This window comes from Oncorhynchus clarkii, chromosome 2, assembly GCF_045791955.1.
Source record: "Oncorhynchus clarkii lewisi isolate Uvic-CL-2024 chromosome 2, UVic_Ocla_1.0, whole genome shotgun sequence".
NCBI classification, from domain to species: Eukaryota; Metazoa; Chordata; class Actinopteri; order Salmoniformes; family Salmonidae; genus Oncorhynchus; species Oncorhynchus clarkii.
The window spans coordinates 54,647,465-54,665,528 of NC_092148.1; the positions used below are offsets into that span (position 1 = coordinate 54,647,465).

Consider the following 18,064-nt stretch of genomic DNA (forward strand, 5'->3'; position numbering starts at 1 on the left):
CTTTTTCTAAACAAATTCAATCTGTTAGTTGGATATATTGCACCTGTTATTGAAATGGTTGATCTAGTTTAGATTGTTTAGCTAGTCTCAAATGTGTATCTTTCTAACCCTAGCAGTCATTTTGAATGCTGATTGTGGGAATCCACTCTGCCTGGATTCCAAAAGAAATTAAACATCACTTTGCAAACCAGTATAATGTGACTTGATGCTGGCTTTCCTTTAGCTTATGCTTGTCACCAATGTCCAAAACACAACGAAGGCTAGTCACCAGCAAAAACACAACGAAGGCTAGCCACCAGCAAAAACACAACGAAGGCTAGTCACCAGCAAAAACACAATGAAGGCTAGTCACCAGCAAAAACGCAACGAAGGCTGGTCACCAGCAAAAACACATCAATGGCTGGTCACCTGCAAAATACAACAAAGGCTGGTCTGCCAGTGAAAAACACAATGAAGGCTGGTCTGCCAGCATAACCAGCTAGACCATGCTGGTCAGACCAGCTTGACCTGCTAGACCATGCTGGTCAGCTAGACCATGCTGGTGTGAGCTGTGAGTGGGACCTCACACACTCACAGCTCACACCAAGTCAATGTGAACGAAGCAGACAGGACTCCCTAACCTGGGGTTGACGAAGCCCAGACCACTCTGGCATTTACACCTCCCTCATACGCTGCTTTACTTTTTTTGGGAGGCTGTTACTTCATTTTCCACTCCCTACAGCAAACATTTCAAACCACCCGATGATTTACTGGTTTTCCAGTTTGACCAAAACACTCTCTGGCTCTCTCACATGGCTGCCTGCAACACTGTGCCATAGCTCAGAAACATGACAGGCAGCCTCTGCTAACAGTCACAAATTCTGCACATCATAGTGAAGGGCGAATGGCCACTTGTGTGGCGATGTTAAAGGTATGAATCACAGGCTGTGTGAGGGCTTGTATACGGACGGAATGTAGATGACCTCCCATGCTTTCTTTATTTAACACCTCTTACACTTATTAACTGACTACATTCTGTTCTGTAGACCATAGCCCACCCCCCGCTCTCTCCCGTTATGAAGACGGGAAAAGTCATTAAGCACAAATGGGGAGGAGTGAGCAGCTCGTCATTTGCTTTTGCTTGAGAGGCAAAGCTCAGAACCATAGACAGACAGAGAGAGAGCCAACAGAGGTCTGTGCAAGGGTATGGGAATATCAGCAACACTTTCACTATGAGGGATACAACAATGGCATACCACTATTTGGGGGAATGCTGGCAAACATCATTTGGAAGTCTGTGTTTTTTGAGAGACCGTCATGTATAATCTCCAGTTTTGTGGGGGTCACAACAGAATTGGCTGATGCATGGACCGGTAGCTTGACATTGGAATTGCCTTTCAGGGTTTCAATCAAGTCGTAAGTTATTCACTCATATAGTGTGATATTTCATGTTTAATTCTTGTTTTTTTCTATAAAATAGCAACAGACTTGACAGCTTATATTGCTAAGTAATCATGAAAGATAAGGAATGGACTTTCCTGGACTTTCTTCCATGAGCCCCTCACTCCTCCCTCACCTCTGTGGCTAAATCAGAGGTGAGTGAGGGGCAGCATCAGGTTGAGGACAGGGTGTTCATGATGGGGAACGTCATGCGTGGCGCTGTGGCCTTCATCCCCTCCGAGCGCTGCCAGCGTTTCCTGGTGGGCGACCTAAAGGAGATGCCTCTTGATCGGACACTAGACCTGAGCAATTTCCAGCTGCGTCGGCTTCCTATGGCTGCCTGCCTGTTCAATGAGCTGGTAAAGCTCTACCTGAGTGGCAACAACCTGAACACCCTACCTGCAGACCTGCAGGACCTGAGGAAGCTGCAGCTCCTAGCTTTAGACTTTAACAGTTTCGAAGAGCTGCCTGCGGCGGTGTGTCAGCTACCCCAGCTTAACATCCTGTATCTGGGCAACAACAAGCTCTGGAGCCTCCCCCGGGAGCTGCGTGAGGTGAAAGAACTTAATACCCTTTGGTTGGAGACAAACCGCTTCATTGAGTTCCCTAGTGTAGTCTGCGACCTCTCCAACCTCAAGACCCTCCATCTGGGGTACAACCAGATAAGCAAACTGCCAATGGAGCTCAGTGGGCTGAAGGAGCTGAGGAGTATCTGGCTAGCCGGGAACCAGCTGTTTGAGTTCCCGCCAGTGTTGCTTGCCATGCACTTTCTGACTGTGATTGATGTGGACAGCAACAACATCTGCCGTTTTCCCGGTCTCTCCCACTTGCAGGGGTTAAAACTGGTAATCTACGACCACAACCCCTGTGTGAACGCACCTGTGGTCGGGGAGGGGGTCAGGAGGGTTGGACGCTGGGCGGACAGCTCAGATGATGAAGAGGATGGTGAGGATGGGTCGAAAGTGTGTGAGACGCTGACTGAGGTGAAGGAACTTGCCACAGAGCTTGCCTCAGAGGGAGAATTGGACACACTACTTGAAAAGGGTCGTGGAGGAATCTGACCTTCAGCCGTGGATAGGCTGGAGAACAGGATGCCAGTCAAGTGGAGCACTTACTGGAGAGCGGCCATTTGTCTCGGCATGTTACACAAGCAGACAGGCCTGATGGTGTTGGCTTCCAAATATGGTAAAGCCAATAATATGGACCTAAACACAGATGACAAATAATAAGCCATTACAATTGGTTTTCCATCATGATGAAACATGGACCTCATGAAAAGCTCCAGGAGAAATCTCACATGAAGTTCTCTATTACATAACTGTCTGCAGACTTGAATGAAATTGTGGCTAGTTTTTAGTTAATGTAACAGGTGATTATCCAATTTAAATAATTTATTGAGTCATGAAGAAATTCTACCAGGTGTCCCTATTCATGAACTTTTGCTGGGGACAGTATACTGTTTGTATAGCATTGAGTGCAGAGCAAATTCTCCTGTGTTAAATCAATACTGACTGTATAAATGTAACACTGGCCATGGCTACACAGGTCCACACTTTTGAGTGTTAAATGAACACTGTGCTTAGTGCTGACACTATTACACTTTGTCAGTGTTAAGGAATTAAAACTTTCAGTGTTGTGAAATAACACCTTATATTGTATTTTTACCCATTGCACCAAGAGGTCAGTATCTCTTGACAAGGTCACACAGTTGGGTTAAGGACATTACAATAATGTTTCAAGTCTTTATTGTAACATGCTCTTATGTAAGAGTTTATAAAAACTTCAGAACTGGAAGCAGACATGCTCAAATGTTTATTAACATAACTATAGACCACTTAAACTAGTACAACGCTTCCACTCACAGGTGGCCAAAAATACCTAATTGAAAGCCACGTCCCCAATAAACCACACCTCAAATATAATTTCCCAGTGTGCCTTGCCTTTTCGAGTGAATTGTATCCTTAACGCCCATGACTGTATTAGTTAGTGACAGAGGCATCGTTGTTAAATTAATTCCTTTTCAGTCCTGTGGACTTCAAGTGGGTTCCTACTGTAGGCAAATGTTATCATTAAAATTAAACTGTTTATGACAATACATTACATATATCATAAAGACCTTACTTTGACGGCCAAGTTTTACACAGAGGTGTTAGGAACCTCCTGGTTTACAAGCCACATCAGGCCTGCAAGTCATATTATGCTGGTTTGCTAAATTATGTGTAATTTCTATTGGAATCCAGCCAGAGTTAGGACAGCCAACAATTAAACATTTTTATTCACCCGCATCCTGCGTTAATAATGATTATCAGGGTTAGGAACATTGATAAAAGAGACTACCTAAACCATTTAAACTGGAACAATGGGCGCAATAAATCTACATTGAACAAAAATATAAACGCAACATGCAACAATTTTAAAGATTTTACCGAGTTACAGTTCATATAAGGAAATCATTGAATTAGGCCCTAATCTATGGATTTCACATGACTGGGTATACAGATATGCATCTGTTGGTCACAGATACTGTAAAAAAAAGGTAGGGCCATGGATCAGAAAACCCGTCAGTATCTGGTGTGACTACCATTTGCCTCATGCAGTGACATCACCTTCGCATAGAGTTGATCAGGCTGGAATGTTGTCCCAAACCTCTCTAATGGCTGTGCAAAGTTGCTGGATATTGGTGGGAACTGGAACACGCTGCAGTACACGTCGATCCATAGCATCCCAAACATGCTCAATGAGTGACATGTCTGGTGACTATGCAGGCCATGGAAGAACTGGGACATTTTCAGCTTCCAGGAAAAGTGTACAGATCCTTGCGACATGGGGCCGTGCATTATCATGCCGAAACATGAGGTGATGGCGGCGGATGAATGGCATGATAATGGTCCTCAGGATCTTGTTACGGTATCCCTGTGCATTCAAATTGCCATCGACAAAATGCAATTGTGTTTATTGTCTGTAGCTTATGCCTGCCCATACCGTAACCCCACCGCCACCATGGAGCACTGTGTTCACAACATTGACATTAGCAAACCGCACACCCACAGGACGCCATACCTGCTGTCTGCCATCTGCCTGGTACAGTTCATGGATTCATCCGTGAAGAGCACACTGCTCCAGTGTGTCAGTGGCCATCGAAAATTAGCATTTGCCCACTGAAGTCAGTTAAGATGCCGAACTGCAGTCAGTTCAAGACTCTGGTGACTACAACGAGCACGCAGATGAGCTTCCCTGAGACAGTTTCTGACCGTTTGTGATGAAATTCTTCTGTTGTTCAAACCCACTGTTTCATCAGCTGTCCAAGTGGCTGGTCTCAGATGATCCCGCAGGTGACAAAGCCAGGTGTTAAGGTCATGGGCTGGCGTGGTTATACATGGTCTGTGGTTGTGAAGCCAGTTCGAAATACTGCCAAATTCTCTAAAACAACATTGAGAAATCAACATTCAATTCTCTGGCAACAGCTCTGGTGGACATTCTTGCAGTCAGCCTGCTAATTGCAACTGTGCAAAACTTGAACGATCTGGGGCATTGTGTCGTGTGACAAAACTGCACATTTTAGAGTAGACTTTTATTGTCACCAGCACAAGGTACACCTCTGTAAAGATCATGCTGTTTAATCAGCTTCTTGATATGCCACCCCGGTCAGGTGGATGGATTCATTTAGATTTTTTAAATGTTATTTATCTTTATGTAGCATAAGATGAATCAATCAACGTACATGCAAAAACACAGATATTAAAAACAATTGTGAGAAAATCTAACTGCAGTAGAGTAAGCATGAAAATATTATAATGATGGGCATGGTTTTGATGGGAATGTTTTACTCTCCACAGAGTAAAACTGACACAATCACACTCTCATATTCAACACTTTTTATTAACACCAATGAGTGTTACATTCACTCTTAGAAAGTTAAATGAACTCCTGAATCAACACTAGAAATGTTACACTGAAAAATCAACACTTGGTAACACTGGTCAATTTGCTGTGTAGATATTATTTTCATGAAAGGATTGTATACAGATATTGTCGTCATAGGCTCTTACAGAGCAGTGTTGAGACACTTCTTAGTTATCAGAATTTACATAGACCTACTTCATTTTCCAAATTTCTCGAGAATATGAAATACTGTCTCAACCTGCCAAGCCTTATTTCGGTGAGGTGATTAACATCTTTGATATATGGTTAAAGTCAAGCTACATCTTTCATCCAGAATGATGCATAATTTAGGTTATATGACAGGTAGGGCTGTAGATTTGATTTAAAGGTGTTTAATGGGTTTTTAATATTATCACAGGAGCTTCTTACCTACAATAAAAACACAGCTGTATGAGACTAGCTAAAGAAATGACACACAGGTTAAATATTGTGCTACCTCAATTGGCCTAGCGTCGCCCGGGTTAGGGAGGGCTTGGTCGGTAGGGGTGTCCTTGTCTCATCGCGCACCAGCGACTCCTGTGGCGGGCTGGGCGCAGTGTACGCTAGCCAAGGTGGCCAGGTGCACAGTGTTTCCTCCGGCGCATTGGTGCGGCTGGCTTCCGGGTTGGATGTGCGCTGTGTTAAAGAAGCAGCGGCTTGGTTGGTTGTGTATCGGAGGACGCATGACTTTCAACCTTCGTCTCTCCCGAGCCCGTACGGGAGTTGTAGCGATGAGACAAGATAGTAGCTACTACAACAATTGGATACTACGAAATTAGGGAGAAAAAGGGGGTAAAATTCAACAAAAAAAATAAAATAAATTTAAAAAATTTTAAAAAATTGTGCTACCTGAGAGAACACTATAAACCCCAATGTGCTGTCGTTACTCAAAACATTGGAGGAAACCACTTAATACTTAAACACTTAATATATCTCAGTACAGTTACTTAAAGTGATTTTGTAGTCGTTACTCAAACCAATAGAGTCACTGTGACCCTGTAGGCGGTCCAGATTTGGAGTTTTATCAGCTTGAACATTTTGAGTAATGTCCCCACTAAGGCCATATTCCAACTACGAGATATGAAATGAGTCTGAGAAGCTGTGGCGAAAGAGCCCACTGTGCACAGATGTCAATTCAACATCAATTCCACTTTGGTTCAATGTAATTTTGTTGAAATTACGTGGAAACAACATTGATTCAACCAGTGTGTTCCCAGTGGGAGATTTCTACTTTTCAATTCACATTACATCCTTGCCTTACCTTTCGTTGTGGCTGGCAATGCAACATTCTTGGTCACAGTACCCACTATAGCCAGTAAACACAATTATTCAACAATGACAGAAACCTTTCTTCTAAAACACATTACACTATTCAATAATGCAAAAATGCTCAAGCATGTGGAGACACAGTTGGGTTTGTTTTCTGGTCTGTAGGCTACACATGACATTTTAGCTTCAAGACAAAAGCACAGAGTTGCTAACAGAATGTCTTCAAGTAACATTAGTTTATCAAAAATTAACAATTAACCTTCTCATACGAATATAAAAGTACACTGGGTCTACCTGAGGTTAACACAGGCTTATGAGATCATATCTGTTTTGTTCTATGAGATAATAGCAGTCAGTTAACCCTACAAAACAACTATACATTTTCCCATTGGTGAAAAATATATCTTCTAACCTTCAATTCAGCACCTGGAATGCACGTGATGTCAACGTCTGGAATCAACATCATTTCGCTTACTGGGATGTTTGACTTATTAGCTATGGATTTGGAGTTTCTGTATCCCAATTTGCCAAGGCAAAAAATTATGGAACGCCGTTTGGGCCTTTGCGTGTCAAAAAAGATACACGTCAGTGTTATTTGACGTGTCAAATAACACTATTTGACATGTCAAATAAGCTTGTTGACCAATCAGGACCTGAATATGACTTCACATCACATTAATTTAACACGTTCATACATTTTTTACGTAACTGTTACACATTGATTACACCATCACTCGTATTTCTTACGTCACAACGATTCATCGATACGTATCGATGCTGGTAAAGTTGTCTCGCGAATCTACAGTGTTGGTCATAAAAAAGCTAGCAAGCTCAGGGATGCAAACAATGTTCTTCTCCAAAAACAGAAAAATTACAATCTGTTTCAGTAGCTATAGTTAGCTAGCTAGCTAGCTAGCTAGGTGTCGTCATCTAAAATAACCCTAATTCAAAATAAAAGTATGGAATTGACAGTGATGGAAATGAATACAAACAGCATAATTATACCATAATTGAACAGATCGAGCTAAACGAGGCTGGAATGTTGCTATATAAAATTTTAAAAAGACAAGAATTTGTTAATTTGACAAAAATCTGTTGAAATCACACTGGATGCATTATACTTCAGAATTGCATTGGGGGCATACCTATTTAACTGTTCAGCCTTACCTATGGATTGTGGATCAATGACATGGGGTATCAGTCTACTCAGTGACACCCAGAGAACATTAGCGTTGTAGCTCTTATTGCGTGAATTGAGCCACATGTATTGTCAACCTATGTATTGAACACTAGTTCAGAGGAAAAACAATAGTGCGTGAATTAATGATTTGGAGTCTGATAACTCTGAGGAGGACGCTGGGAAAAAATATATTGGGTAATGAGTAGACTGATACCCCATTTCATTTATCCCCAATCCTTAGGTAAAGCTGTACAGTGCAATATGAATGTCAATACAGACAATAGGCTGACTGGGGGGTGATTTCACAGTCACAGACCCGCGATAAGAGCTACAACGCTAATATTTGCATAAACCCTTCACAGTTGTGTTCTGTGGGTGTCACATAGTAGATTGATACCCCAATTTCACTGCTTCACATTCCATCCTTGTTTAACATTATCTAGTCTAAATATGGCATGATTCCACCAATTGCATCACTTTCAAATAGGTACTTTTATATTGAAGGCAAAATAGATTCCACTTTTGTGCCTAATCCTTGTTGTGGCTAGCTTCACAACACATAACCCAGTCGAGCGTCACTAGCCAGATGAAGCTAGCTATCTGCTTATAACGTTAGCTTTGGGCAACAGGGTTAAGTAGCTGGCTAGCTATTTATTTTCATGAACTGAAGTTCAATTTCAATAGGCGAACAACAAGTGGCAACCTATCTAGTACTTACTCACAAGGATTCCTAAATCATTGCTAAGAATAATGAAAATGACTGGAGTTTCTAATTGTCATTGTTTTCAGGCTGGTTGTATTGGTGCTAGCTAGGTACCAAGCTAAAGCTAGCTACCCCAGAAGTTTCGGTTGAACAAATAATGCCTTATTACCAAAGCGGTATTGTAAACACATCGTTCTTTGCCGGTGTTTGCTTGTTTGCAGACTTTTATGTACAGTTTTGACAGTGCTACTAGTAGTGGTTGCGCTTGGCTTTCACGTGCAAATTCAGAACATGCATCATTCTATAATAGAACTGTGTTATTTGACGTGTCAAATGAAAAGCTTATTTGACGTGTATCTTTTTTGACATACAAAGACCCAAACGGCGTTCCAAATTTTTTTTGAAAGACTGATATTTCAGTGGAGGATATACACTTATTTGTTTTTTACATAGCTGAGTGCCCACTCAGCTGTCTATGTAGCTGCTGTGCTGAGTGCCCCGCTTCCCCCTCTTTGATGCCTCGGTCTGGTCACTCGTCTAGCCTACAAACTTCATGCTGTACACAAAACTGTTCGAACTATTGCATTCCCTCAGTAGGCTATTAAGCATAAGCACATTTTCCTACAAGCTTTGTTGTTCACAAATCTGTTCGAACTATTGTATTCCATGCCTCAGTAAGCATACCCTTACAAAGAAAATTGCTGTTTTTAAACTACCGTATATGCAGTCAATTTTGGACACAGTAATTGCAGAATAACTGCAGTTTTACTGCACTGTGACTGCAGTTACGCTTCGAACACACCGACAGTGTCTTACATTTTGGTACACCAGAATTACATTAATTTCCAAATAAACGCTGCCTTTGCCTTGCAGCATTGGTTGCAGAGGCAGTTTCAGTGCGTTCGGTGTGGTGCATACATTGGATTTATCGAACACATGCGTCAAACTGTACGTGTAGACGGCTTGACATAAATGTTAGCAGAAGTTGAATGTTGAACTTTTATTGCATACATATCAAGATGATGCTGCATATTATTTTGCGCAAAAATGCTGTCAGTGTGTTCGAAGTGTTAGACTGCAAAATTACTATACAGTTTGAGGCATACCTTCGTTAAATCCAACATATGCACCACACAGAACGCACTGCAACTCTGTCTGCCTCTGCAACACAGCAAGGCAAATGCAGCGTTCCATTAGACATTAATGTACTTCTTGTGTACCAAAATTTACACAATCAGCGTGATCAAGGCAATGGGCTACACATCATCATGGTTCAGAAGAGGGTGGTAAATATCGAAACGTGAAGGGAGGGGGAGCAGCAGCATTAGAAAAACTAATGTGTTTGTAACATGTACAGAACGTGAGCCAGATCCTAATGCCAAATTTTAGAGCTTTGAGATAACACTAATTAAAAGTGCTATACAAATTAAATGTATTATTATGTATTATTATTTTAGCTTCAAAAAAGAGGAATGGAACTCACACTTGAATGCGCTCATGACTCCATTCAATGCGCACCAAAATTACAATCTGTTTTGCTTTTGAAAGCCAAACACTGTAAAATCATATTTTATAACTTAGCCATGTTGGCAATTGAATGCTGTCAAATGATGCCCACCTGTCCTTGCGATTTATAATTTAACTTTTTTGGAATGCGTAAACACAAAAGTAATTGTGTGGTGGTGGGGATTCAGGGCTGTGTTCCAAACAAAAAATTACAAACTGCTTGCTTCAGTTCCTCAATGGCAAAGCTAGGAGAGCTAAAAAATAAAAAGCAGCTTTCCTTGAGTCATATTAGTGCATTGGAATTACTTATAGGCTGACTACACCACTCGCATTGTAAAATAAATGTAGAAATCGATGTTATTCAATTATTGCACCCACACTGCTCGCACTCCATTGCCAAGGGCTAAAATAGAAGTCTGTTCTATTTCTGATGCAGATCGCACTGCACATCCTGCCTCCCATCTCCTCATTGGTTTATAGAAGCAGGTACCCACGTGCCATCTCCTCATTGGTTATACCCACGTGGGTGACTGAAAGACGAATGAGGTCAGTGGCGGTAATACACCTAATTTATGAAAGTTGCCAATCTCAATATAAAGCCAAGAGAAGAAAAAGCCTGGAAGGAAGAGAGATGACTAGAAACAATTCGGTTGACCGGTGTCACGACTTCCACCGAAGTCGGCTCCTCTCCTTGTTCGGGCGGCGTTGGGCTGTCGAAGTCACCGGCTTTCTAGCCATCGCCGCTCCATTTTTCATGTATCCATTTGTTTTGTCTTGTTCCCTGCACGCCTGGTTTTCATTCCCCAATCAATTCATATGTATTTATTCCTCTGTTCCCCATAATGTCTTTGTGTAGGATTGTTTGTGTTACATGTATTTTGTTATTGTGGATATTGTTACGCGCATTACTTTTTGTCTATGTTCCGTGTTTTGGGCACATTTTATGTTATTTTGTGCTGTCATTTTGACCGGAATAAAAAGTGCGCCTGTTCACTACACTCTGCTCTCCTGCACCTGACTTCGCCCCCAATACACACTCCTAACAACCGGTTTATGTGTGGATTAATTGGCGGAGTAGAGGACTTTGTGCATTTCAGGTAAAATAACAACTCAATGTTTATATCCTAGGACAAATTAGCTAGCAACAGCAAGCTAGCTAAATAGGACAAATTAGCTAGCAAGTGCAAGCTAACTAGCTAAATTGCCATACATGTTTAATGCTTTTCGACCTGTCCCCAAATTAATATAATTGGTTCAGAGTTTGTTTTGATGTTTTAACCTGCGTGTCGTGATTGCGTTTGGTGTGGGGGGACAAAATACATTTATGCACGATGGCGCACGCATGCAGCCGGATTGGTTCCCGTGTTAGGCACTTTGCACAGTATGTGGCCACTTGGAGACACCAGTTAGACCTCTCACTCAAACCCTTGTAATAGTTTTTTTTCCATCTTGCACCTACTCTAAAAATTGTCTGAATGTTATTATTATGTTACTGAATGTATCCAGTGTATTTTCAAATGTAGTTATTTACAAATGCTGTGAAAAGTACAGTAAATGTAAAATGCACATAAAATCAACTGTGTAATGTTTGAATTCAGTCTTGTGTCAGGTGAACTGTTGTGTCCTCACCTTTGGTCTGATAATTTCCCCATCATCTCGAAAGTGTTCCCTTTCAATTGCTACTATGGTTATAGGGTGAATTCAGAAAGATTGGGACATCATATAAACTGGGACAGCTTAATCCTGATGTGTTTATTTCTGACAAGAGAAAATATATTGTTACTAAACCCATGAAGAGAAACCACATCTCAAAATCACATCACTTCAATGGTGTGACATAGAGGGGGGCTGAGCAAGCTTCAAACAGGAAGCTAACCACCCAAGCCCACAGTAAGATCTGTGACATAGCTGTTTTTCAGTTTTGATGTTTAGGTTATAAAATGTATAAATAATGCACTGTGCCACATTGTGATGTAAATGTGAAACATCTGTACTGCTGCATCAAAATACATAAAAAAATGTGCCAATATTATCTTAAAATGTTGGAAATCAGTAATGTTTTTTGTTTTCCCACTTTACCAACCATAGCTAGCTAAAGTAGGACAGCATGGAGTAGCTAAAGTGTGACAGTCTTATAGGAAAGAGATCCAGTTTACATTAGGGATCCCCTGTACTTAGGTTAGGCAGGGCTCTGGTTCTTGTAGTACTTTTTCTTGTTATTTTTTTTCTTGTAGTTCTGTTATTAGTACTGTTTATTTGAGAAAGTGGGACACTTTTTGCATTTCCGTCTCCTGGTAACCCTCTTCAGACATATCCAACATATTAGCCCAACACATGATGCATTTATGAAAACTTCAGATGTTTCTGAGTCACACAACATTGAATTGAATTGTCATTGGGGTACAATTTGGACTAAAATAATGGTGTCACACAGTCCAAGTGTATCTAACCTGCTTCCCAGTCTACCAAATGCAAACTAAAAATATGGTTTTGTCTCAGTGTACACAAATGGGTGTGTCATGCCTTTTTTTGTAGTGTGATTAGGAAACATCTTGAGGATTGCAGAAATGTATCATGTGTTGGGCTAATATGTTGGATAGATGTCGAAAGAGGTTACAGAAGACAGAACTGCAAAAAATGTCCCACTTTTTTCCAAATTCCCCCTATATGCTTTTTAAAGTGCTTCTGTTAGAAACATTTAAATTTGGCCCTATCCATATAGATAGGGCCATATATAAAAATGTACCAACAGAAAAACAACAACAACAAAAAAAATAATAATAATTAATGTTCCTTCAATTCGCAAAAGGCTGAATATATTTCACCGGAGAAAGCATCTGAGCGAAGGAATCAGCGCCCCTCTGTCTTTGTATGTTTAGCCCATCTATCTGATGCTGTCTGGTCAAAAAGAGTATTACATAATAAAGTATAAAATAATAGCCAATCAGCTTTGAGGTAAACTGAGTGAGCTATAGTGTGAATAGCACTGGTGCTCCAAAAACAAAGTGTCAAGGGAAGCCAGTTTGTAGTTGGCTTCACACCAATCACATCAACTACAAAAAACGTCATTGATAGAAAAAAAATGAATTGTTGTTCTCTGGTTGCTAGCTAGCTAGCTAGCTAAAATTGTCCCTTTCCTGTCACGCCCTGTTCTGTTTGACCTGTTCCTGTGATTGTTTCCACCTCCTCCAGGTGTCGCTTATTTTCCCCAGTCTATTTATCCCTGTGTTTCCTGTCTCTCTGTGCCAGTTCGTTTTGTATTTTTCCAAGTCAACCAGCATTTTTCCTGTTCTCCTGCTTTTTGAATTCTCCTTTTCTAGTCCTCCCGGTTTTGACCCTTGCCTGTTTCTGGACTTTGTACCCGCCTAACCTGACCATTCTGCCTGCCTTGACCACTAGCCTGTCTGCCACTCTGTACCTCCTGGACTCTGTTCTTGTTTTGACCTTTTTGCCTGTCCACGACCATTCTCTTGCCTACCCCTTTGGATTAATGAACATTGTAAGACTCCAACCATCTGCCTCTGTGTCTGCATTTGGGCCTCGCCTTGTGCCTTGATATTTCCTAAATTAGCCATGGATGGAGATAGGGATTTGTACTTGTGGTTTTACTTAATTGTCTGTACTGGCCAATTATTATAACGGAGATTCTGATCCAACCATAAATTCTTACATTGTGCCCCTGGCCTGAGAGGATGGAAGTTCAATATGTAGCTAGATGTAGTATGCTAATGTTAAGTAGCTGGCTCTTTGTTGCCCATGAAAGGAAGTTAGGCTAGCGAGCAAGCATTTTAACCAGGTAGCCTAGGACAACAAACTAAAAGTGTGTACTGTATGACAGAGTCATAGATTGTTTTGTCAACTATGGTGGAAATTACAAGATTATTTTATAATACTTTTATTGCATCAAATTGTTGTTTTATGCAACAGAATAGAGGGTTCTTATAACTCTTTTGTGTCTGTGTGAACTGAAAGTGGGCCTCTGGGAGATAACACTGACAGGAGATTTATGATGTCTTTGGGGATACGCATTCTAGAGCATGAGTTAATGTTTCTGTACTGGGGTACCAGGGGGAGATGGTTGCAGTATGGAGTTGGGGGGCCAGACACTGGTCTCTACACAATGAGAACTGTTTTTACAGCAGATTCTGTCTGCTGTGAATTATAAGTATCTTTCATACAAATCTTAACCTTGTGACCCACACATACATCTGTTGTGTGTCATGAGACTGAATGAGGATGGACTTTGCTATAAAATGCTGTGGCTCAAACCAGCTGGATGAGTTCTCAGTGATTACCTCCAGGCGTTATTACCGACCAGCTCCATTAGCAGCAGTATTTAGCACTAACTGAAGTTTATTTAGTGCTTTATCCGGGTAGCCGGAAAGTAGAGCATTGCAGTAGTCTAACCTATAAGTAACAAAAGCATGGATTAATTTTTCTGCATCATTTTTGGATAGAAAGTTTCTGATTTTTGCAATGTTACGTAGATGGAAAAAAGCTGTCCTTGAAACAGTCTTGATATGTTCGTCAAAAGAGAGATCAGGGTCCAGAGTAACGCCGAGGTCCTTCACAGTTTTCTTTGAGACGACTGTACAACCATCAAGATTAATTGTCAGATTCAACAGAAGATCTCTTTGTTTCTTGGGACCTAGAACAAGCATCTCTGTTTTGTCCGAGTTTAAAAGTAAAAAGTTTGCAGCCATCCACTTCCTTATGTCTGAAACACAGGCTTCTAGCGAGGGCAATTTTAGGGCTTCACCATGTTTCATTGAAATGTACAGCTGTGTGTCATCCGCATAGCAGTGAAAGTTAACATTATGTTTTCGAATGACATCCCCAAGAGGTAAAATATATAGTGAAAACAATAGTGGTCCTAAAACGGAACCTTGAGGAACACCAACATTTACAGTTGATTTGTCATTCACAGAGACAAACTGATATCTTTCCAACAGATAAGATCTAAACCAGGCCAGAACTTGTCCGTGTAGACCAATTTGGGTTTCCAATCTCTCCAAAAGAATGTGGTGATTGAAGGTATCAAAAGCAGCACTAAGGTCTAGGAGCACGAGGACAGATGCAGAGCCTCGGTCTGATGTCATTTACCACCTTCACAAGTGCAGTCTCAGTGCTATGATGGGGTCTAAAACCAGACTGAAGCATTTTGTAATCATTGTTTGTCTTCAGGAAGGCAGTGAGTTGCTGCGCAAAAGCTTTTTCTTTTGAGAGGAATGGAAGGGATAAAGCCCTTAGCCTTGGTATATTGGCCATATAACACAAAGGTGCCTTATTGCTATTATATACTGGTTACCAATGTAATTAGTAAGCAGTAAAATAAAAAAATGAATCCAAAAGTAACTGAAAGTAATGAGATTACTTCACTGAGTTTGGTTAATCCAAAAATTATGCTATTGATTACAAGTTTGGATAGGTAACTACCCAGCAAGCACAAGTACCCAGCAAGTTCTGAGAACAATATGTTTTTTAGAGCTCGGTGAGAGTGTTGTTGTCTTATGGTTGTTGTGCATACAACCTTCCCAGGTTCTGGGAATGGTACTGGATACCCAGCTAGCACATAACATCCTGAGATTCATATGTTTCTGTGAATTTAAGTACTTCAGCATAATGTTTCCTACAAGTTTCCTCATGGTTCCATTTAAAGTCATGTTCTCAGGACATTAAGAAAATGTTCTATAAAAACAACAAGAAAACATTAGTAACGTTCAAATAACGTTTTAATGTTATTTCAAAACATATACATTCCGTTCTCAGTGTCTATCTTGTTAAGTGTCTTCAGGTGTGTGGGCAATTAGTGGGTGCAGCCAACACACCTGAACACACTTAATAAGATAGAGAGAGTTTTGGTGACACTGAGAACAGAATGTATATATTTTTAAATAACATTCTTAAAACGTTATTTGATCTTAATGAGTGTGTGTTTCCTTTGGAATGGGATCTGTTTGAAAATAATAAAATGAACTGCTTTGTATGAGTAAAAAAAACATGGTATACTAGCTCCATCCTGGTGGTGCAGTGGACTAATTCCAGGGATAGCGAACAGAATATTATAGGCTGAATCTCACTGACTTCGTAATAAAAAATAAATATGCTGCTTCCTACCTTTGCTTAGAGTTCAAAACAGTTAAACTAAGCTAGCAGTGCTGTTTTTGAAAAATGTTCTCAGAATGTTATTTAATTACCTTCAAATAACCTTTTGCAATCGCAACAAATAATCTGCTTAGACTCCATCCGAGGATCATCCAAAGTCATGCTATAAATTATCGGACAACCCAAAGATTCCTAGATGCCCTTCCAGACTCCCTCCACCTACCCAAGGACGTCAGAGTACAAAAATCAGTTAACCACCTGACTGAGGAACTCAATTGAACCTTGCGCAATACCCTAGATGCAGTCACACTCCTAAAAGCAAAAAACATTTGTCATAACAAACTAGCTCCCTGTTATACAGAAAATACCCGAGCTCTGAAGCAAGCTTCCAGAAAATTTGAACGGAAATGGCTCTACACAAAACTGGAAGTCTTCCGACTAGCTTGGAAAGACCGTACCGTGCAGTACCGTGCAGTATCGAAGAGCCCTCACTGCTTCTCGATCATCCTATTTTTCTAACTTAAATTGAGGAAAATAAGAACAATCCAAAATGGCTTCTTGACACTGTCGCAAAACTAACTAAAAAGCAACATTCCTCAAGGGATGGCTTTCACTTTAGCAGTGATAAATTCATGAACTTCTTTGAGGAAAAGATCATGATCATTAGAAAGCAAGTTCCTCTTTAAATAGCACTGAGACTGCACTTGTGAAGGTGGTAAATGACCTTTTAATGGCATCAGACTGAGGCTCTGCATCTGTCTTCATGCTCATAGACCTTAGTGCTGCTTTTGATACCATCAATCACCACATTCTTTTGGAGAGATGGGAAACCCAAATTGGTCTATAAGGACAAGTTCTGGCCTGGTTTAGATCTTATCTGTCGGAAAGATATCAGTTTGTCTCTGTGGCTCTGACAAATCAACTGTAATTTTTGGTGTTCCTCAAGGCTCCATTTTAGGACCACTATTGTTTTCACTATATATTTTACCTCTTGGTGATGTCATTCAGAAACATAATGTTAACTTTCACTGCTATGCAGATGACACATAGCTCTACATTTTAATGACACATGGTGAAGCCCCAAAATTGCACACCCTGGAAGCCTGTGTTTCAGAAATAAGGAAGTGGATGGTGGCAAATGTTCTACTTCTAAACTTGGACAAAACAGAGATGCTTGTTCTAGGTCCCAAGAAACAAAGAGATCTTCTCTTGAATCTGACAATTTATCTTGACGGTTGTTCATTGGTCTCAAATATAACTGTGAAGGACCTCGGCTTTACTCTGGACCCTGATCTCTCTTTTGACGAACATACAGTGCCTTGCGAAAGTATTCGGCCCCCTTGAACTTTGCGACCTTTTGCCACATTTCAGGCTTCAAACATAAAGATGTAAAACTGTATTTTTTGTGAAGAATCAACAACAAGTGGGACACAATCATGAAGTGGAACGACATTTATTGGATATTTCAAACTTTTTTAACAAATCAAAAACTGAAAAATTGGGCGTGCAAAATTATTCAGCCCCTTTACTTTCAGTGCAGCAAACTCTCTCCAGAAGTTCAGTGAGGATCTCTGAATGATCCAATGTTGACCTAAATGACTAATGATGATAAATACAATCCACCTGTGTGTAATCAAATCACCAGGCAGGTCCGAGATACTGTTGTGAAGAAGTTTAAAGCCGGATTTGGATACAAAAAGATTTCCCAAGCTTTAAACATCCCAAGGAGCACTGTGCAAGCGATAATATTTAAATGGAAGGAGTATCAGACCACTGCAAATCTACCAAGACCTGGCCGTCCCTCTAAACTTTCAGCTCATACAAGGAGAAGACTGATCAGAGATGCAGCCAAGAGGCCCATGATCACTCTGGATGAACTGCAGAGATCTACAGCTGAGGTGGGAGACTCTGTCCATAGGACAACAATCAGTCGTATATTGCACAAATCTGGCCTTTATGGA

The 18,064-nt window shown here is 40.8% G+C and overlaps 1 protein-coding gene across 1 annotated transcript; it reads left to right on the plus strand.

Moving 5' to 3' along the window:
• Window positions 1-1,124: 1,124 nt before the first annotated feature.
• LOC139381593 (leucine-rich repeat-containing protein 10-like) lies at window positions 1,125-3,063 on the plus strand. The gene has a single exon (XM_071125247.1). It carries the CDS (start codon window positions 1,614-1,616, stop codon window positions 2,478-2,480), a length of 867 nt encoding a protein of 288 aa, XP_070981348.1. The 5' UTR covers window positions 1,125-1,613; the 3' UTR covers window positions 2,481-3,063.
• The last annotated feature ends 15,001 nt before the right edge of the window (window positions 3,064-18,064 follow it).